General features: G+C 47.2%; 1 protein-coding gene across 1 annotated transcript; it reads right to left on the reverse strand.

Annotated features, from left to right (window-relative positions):
- Positions 1-338: 338 nt before the first annotated feature.
- Positions 339-5,520, reverse strand: LOC307105304 (SLA class II histocompatibility antigen, DQ haplotype D alpha chain-like; the record flags this gene model as incomplete). The annotated part of the gene is made up of 5 exons (XM_079781033.1): positions 339-459; positions 635-808; positions 1,061-1,342; positions 1,790-2,038; positions 5,439-5,520. 4 exons carry the CDS (start codon positions 5,518-5,520, stop codon positions 654-656), a joined length of 768 nt encoding a protein of 255 aa, XP_079637159.1. The 3' UTR covers positions 339-459; positions 635-653.
- Positions 5,521-5,729: the final 209 nt, after the last annotated feature.

The following is a 5,729-nucleotide window of genomic DNA, read 5'->3' on the forward strand; positions in this document are numbered from 1 at the left end:
TAAGATATCAAAATATTATCAGGGTATATTTGGCTGCTCTTTTGTTACTGGGCATGAGATATCTGTAAAATAAATGAAAGGGGACTGAAGCATGAGGGTTTGCCATTCTTAGCCATGTCCTAGTCAGCTGTGAGATGAAAGAGAGGAAAAAAAATCAACAAAAGGCCTCCTAAAGGGGATTTATTGCTTCCATGGAGATATCAGATCAGGGCCACAAGGAATGAGGCATATCCCAGGGATTTCCATAGTAGGTAACAGTGGAGAAAAGAAAAAATGTCAATAGTGAGGGGGAGAATTCCAAGGGTTTGTGAACTCTGAGAGGACACAGCACCTTAAGTCCCAGAGAAGAGATGGCAGGAGGGGCAGTGGAGGAGAGAAGGCATATAATGGACTTGGCCAGCAAATAGTTCCAGGTCTCCCAGCATGTCCACTCTTCTGCTCTTAAGATTGGTAACGCACCTGCAGTAACAGGACAGACATGACATTCATGGGTCTCAGGGATCCTGTGCTATCCTCATGCTGTTTCCCAATTCTACTATAACTTTCAACCACAGCTGTGTGCACAATCTCTTCCCACTCTCCTACCCCCGTCCTGTGTCTCCTGGTCCCAGCTCCAAAACATGGGTATCCTTACCTTTCCTCTGGAGTGTGACTCACAAGGGCCCTTGCTGTCTGGAGGCACCAGCTGGGTGCAGGCCCTGGATAATGACGATGGTGCCCGTGACAATGCCCACGAGGCCCACGGCCAGCCCCAGGGCGCAGACAACTGTCTCCGTCAGCTCTGACATGGGGGCTGGAATCTCAGGCTCTATGGGAGTGAGGTGATGGAGGTCAGAATGCGGAAGGTTGGCTCACAGCATGTGTACAAGATAGGGTGGGAGGGGTGGTGTTGGTTCCTCAAAGACTTGGCTCCAGGTTGAGGGAGAATAATAAAGTCTGCCATTAGAAATCCTTGAGGTATAGGAAACAGGCTTTGGGCCATGAGATTTAGGAGCTAAAAGGCAGAGTGCCTGACTTGACAGAGAAAAGAAGGTACCAAAGGCGTGGGGCTCATACACACCCCAGTGCTTCAGGAGGGGCTGGTCCAGCCCCCAGTGCTCCACCCTGCAGTCATAGACGTCGTCAGCAGAAGGCAGGAAGGTGAGGTAACTGATCTTGAGGAAGGAATGATCCTTCTTGGACAGGAAGCTGGTTTCAGAAACACCCTGAGTGACGGAGTGCCCGTTGCTCAGCCACGAGATGTTGATCACAGGAGGGAAAATGTTGTCCACAGCACAGATGAGGGTGTTGGGCTGGCCCAGCTCCACGGGAGACTTGGGAAACACAGTCACCTCAGGAACCTCTACGGTGAGGAAGCAGCACTGGGTTTAGAATCGTGGGCAGCTCTGCCCTGAGGGTCCCTGCATCCTGGAGGGGCCTCCCACCAACGTTTCCCCATCAGAAAGCAGAGATGCTCTTGTTCCCTCTGCTTGTGAGTCGCTGTACACTGCCCGCAGGTAATCCCCACGCCCTTCTCTCTGTGGGCCCCCTGTTAGGGTGGGGCGTGTATGGGGACCCATCCTGGAAGGAGTAGAGGATTGCATAGGGGAGCAAGAATCTGTATTTCATGGAAATATGTGATTTGTAAGAAGGGAGAGGCTGAGAGTTCAGCAAATACCATGAGAAGATCTGGGACTCCTTGGAAAGGAGAGCATTTTATAGAGTGAAGGGAATCTATCTGAAGCAAGAAGGGAGTGAGGCCTGTTATGAAGGGTAGATTCAGTAAAGACACAGGATGGTGGACACCTACTATTGGGAGCAGCAGTGGAGTTGGAGCGTTTAATCAGGAGGTCCAGGGTGTAGTTTGCAATAGCCATGTTTTGTAGTGAACGATGAGGGTCAAAATTTCTAAATTCACTAAACATAGGCAGCTGCCAGACAGTCTCCTTCTTGCCCAGGTCCACGTAGAACTCCTCATCGCCATCAAATTCATGGGTGTATTGGCCCGAGGAACCGTAGGAGTGGTAGACATTTATGCCATAGGCCCCAACGTGGTCAGCTGATGAGTGAGGTGGGAGCAGGGAGGTGCAAAACACAGGAGAGAAAGGATCTCGTTAAACAAACTGACAAGAAATGGATGTGCAAACATTGTGTGCTGCACCTTTGGCACAGCCCACAGATAATCCTCAGCACCTGCTCCCTGGCTGACCTGTTAGAATCCAGCTGCCTCTCCACTCCCACATTCGCTCCTGTCACAGGAACAGAATTCCACAGGCCTGTTTACTGCTATTCCCTGCCCACCAACTCAGCACCCAGCATTTCAGTATTTCATAAATACTGAAATGGGCGGGACAAAGAATCAATGAATGACCATGGCCTTAGCTTTCTTTCCCAGAGATTCAGTTTACCTCCCTCTGCTTCATAAGTTTTCTCTCTCAATTTCTCCATCAGTTAATAACACATTCATTGTGGCTCCTCTCCCCTCAGCACTGGCTCAGAACAGAACATCTTCTATGCAAGGATTCCTTCCTCCTTTTATTTATTTATTTTTTTAACAAGGAAAAGCACACCCGATATAATTTTTAAAGAATTGCCTCTATTTTAGGGAATAAGAAAGAGTAAGATAAGGGCAGTGAGAATATCACAAAACACATAAAAGGTAAACAATGCTTCTAAGAATCTAAGGTCTCTTTTTTTTGGGTTTTGTATTTTTGTTAATCCTCACCTGAGTGTATTTTTTCCATTGTTTTTTTTTTTTTTTTTAAGACAGAGTGTGAGGGAGGGAGGGGGGAGAAAGTAAGAGAGTGAAACCTCTCAGATCAATTGGTTGCCTCTCACAGGTGGCTTGGGGGATTGAACCTGCAACCCAGGTACCTGCCCTTGACCAGGAATCAAGCCTATGACCTTTCCGTGTGCAGGCTGATGCTCTAACCACTGAGCCACCAGCCAGGGCTAAGGTCTCTGCTTCTGTAACAGGGTGGTCCTTAGAGGAGAGCACCTGGTTTCCTCTGAAATGAAACTGGAAACTTCATTAGACTTTGGATTTCTGTCATTTCCCACCCCTCTTCTTTTCTTGAAGGACGTTACTAAACCTCTCCTTTTTCTGACTCAACACTTACCTTGTTGAGGACTCAAGGAAAACTCTGGCCCTTCCCTCGAATGGACAGTGGACTTGTCTGTGACGCCAAAGGAGATGGCAGCCAGCGCAGCTGACTCCGCCCAGGTGAGCCTGACTGAACAACGTGTCTGAGCCTTTTACCATTTCCTCTTCCCTCCCTTCCTACTTCCTGACCATCAACAAGGTTTCAGACATTGTGAGGAGCAAGGAGTAAAATGCTGCCAGCGAGGAGCTTCATGAATAGGACAGTCACAGGTGAGTAAGGAGCCAATAGGTGTACTGTGCTGGGTCCTCCACAAATACCTCACCTGCCCATCAAACCAGATGTCACCCTTTCATGGTCCTTGGGCTTTACAAGGGTCTGTTTTCCTCCCTCAAACTATCTTCCAGGATTTCCTGGACACCTCCAGTTAATTCTTGAAGTTTCTGCTTAGTTACCAACTTCTTAGCTAAGTCCCCTCATGAAGCATAGTTTTGACTACATTATGATCTCCAGCCCCTCCATGCAATGTCCTCTTTGCAAGTTTATCTAGTCCTCATCCATCAAAACCTCCTGGTCCTTTTAAGGAATCCTCTTGATTCCATTACAAACATGAATATATGTGATTATCCTTTCCATCTGCACATGTCCTGGCTGCACGCTGCTGCTGAAGGACTCACTGTGCCAGCTGGAACTGCTCACTCTCAGTTTCAGCCTCGCTGGGCCCACTGTCCTGTGCAGCAGTGGCCCTGCTCTGGGCACCATGTTGTCCTATCGCTAATCTGAGCTGCCTCCAGGGGCAGATAGCACGTCGCTTCATCTGAGTCCCAGCACTGAGCTCCTAGTGCTCAAACTGTAGCAAATGCCCGCGCTGTTCTCCAGGATGACAGAGATTTGGGAAGACTGACAGACATGAAGGTAGCAGCATCCTGTGAAAGTTAGACTCAGCGGTGACCAGGCTGCATTATGGCTCATGAGCCCTAAGCACTGTTGTCAGGTGAGCCTTTATTTTTCCATAAAAATATTGAATAATCATATTTTATGACCATATTGCTACAAAGGCAAATATAATCCAGGCTAAATTAAAATAGTTTCTTCTACCCTAAAAGTTCATTTTTTTCTTCTAATTTTAAAAGAAAGGAAAACATTGTCATGGGGCCCTACAGGCATTGCAGGCCTTTGGCCCTGTGCCCACTGTGGGGGGTACATCGAGCCGGACCAGTGACACTGAGAAAAGGGGACTTACACATGCTCTGGAGAAGCAGACAACACTTTCCTACCAAACCAAGAAAGCCTGGGGCAGCCATGGTTAATAACGTCGCTGAAGATAAGGGTATCCTCCAGTTCACTTCCCCTTTGAACTACAGTGCTTGGTTTTCCTACTTTGCTTTTACAAACCCACTCTTCATGCCAATAAAACAGGAAAAGAGCCAAGGATGGACTTTGAAAGAAAGGAGGGTAAGGGAATGCGGAAGAGAGGGTGGAAAGTGAGCAACAGGGGTGGAGGGGCCCAGGGGAACAAACCGTGATTGGTCGCCCAATCCTCCTCTTACAGAGCCTCCTTAGATGCCACGAAGGACAGGCCATATGAGGCTAATATAATTTAATTCAATAAGTTTTCATCATAAAGTTCTCAATTTTAAAATAAAAGTAAAGATATTCCCTGCTTTGTTAATGAAAAATTCTACAGCTATACCTGTAGTAGTAGTAATTTTAAATGTCATTGACATTTATTCATCTTCCTTATTTGGAAGCACACCTACTACCTATTTTATGTGATTTTCTGTAAGGTGAGGCATAAGAGGTAACTGGGATTAAGTGAAAACCATGTAACAAAATGACTTGTCTGAAGGCCCTCACTGGGCTGTTTTCCCACTCCCCACCCGTGCCAGTTTTCAACTTGGAAATGTATGTGAATGTGAGGCAAAGCAAAGAACCCTTCTTCATATCTACATGTACACATAATTCACGAAACTCTTTACTGCAACGTAAACTACAGGAGAAATATAAAAAGCTCCAAAGCTTGTTCAGAAAAAATTAGGAGCAATAGTTCATGAATTTTAGTAACAAAACATCTATTTGTGAAAACATCCTAATCTTGAGGCAATCACCCATGAATGTCATGGATCCATTTTAGAACCAGGATGATGGCCTTGGTGCAGTGTGCAATGGCTGAGGTAGCAAGGAGACTGGGTGGGGACTCTGGTTTCCCACAGGAGGAAAAACCATAGTTTTTGGATCTGCTTGATATTGAGATTGCCTTTGAGGACTCGCTACTGTTTCTATGCACATCTCTATCTTTTTTACCCTTCAACTCTGTTCCCCCAGTCCAGTCCCCACATGGCTCAGCGGTGCACTCACCCACAATGTCTTCACCTCCACAGCCACTCAGCACGGTGGTCAGGGCGAGGGCCCCCCAAATCAGGGCTCTGTTTAGGGTCATCCTCTTCTCAAGGTGGTCTCAGCACTTGTTGCTCTGAGTTGTAGAGCAATGGTGAGGACCAAGCTGGGGAAGAAATCTAAAAACACCCAAACCAAACACTGCAGGTTCTGGCCAATCAGAAACCCCCTCTGTGATGACACCTCAGTTGCTGGTTGAAGAGTGTGTAACAGGAGGCCTGGCAGGGACTGGGAAATCCTGGGTTCTGAGGT

The sequence above is a fragment of the Cnephaeus nilssonii genome (genome assembly GCF_951640355.1).
Source record: "Cnephaeus nilssonii genome assembly, chromosome: 9".
In the NCBI taxonomy this organism is placed as follows: domain Eukaryota; kingdom Metazoa; phylum Chordata; class Mammalia; order Chiroptera; family Vespertilionidae; genus Cnephaeus; species Cnephaeus nilssonii.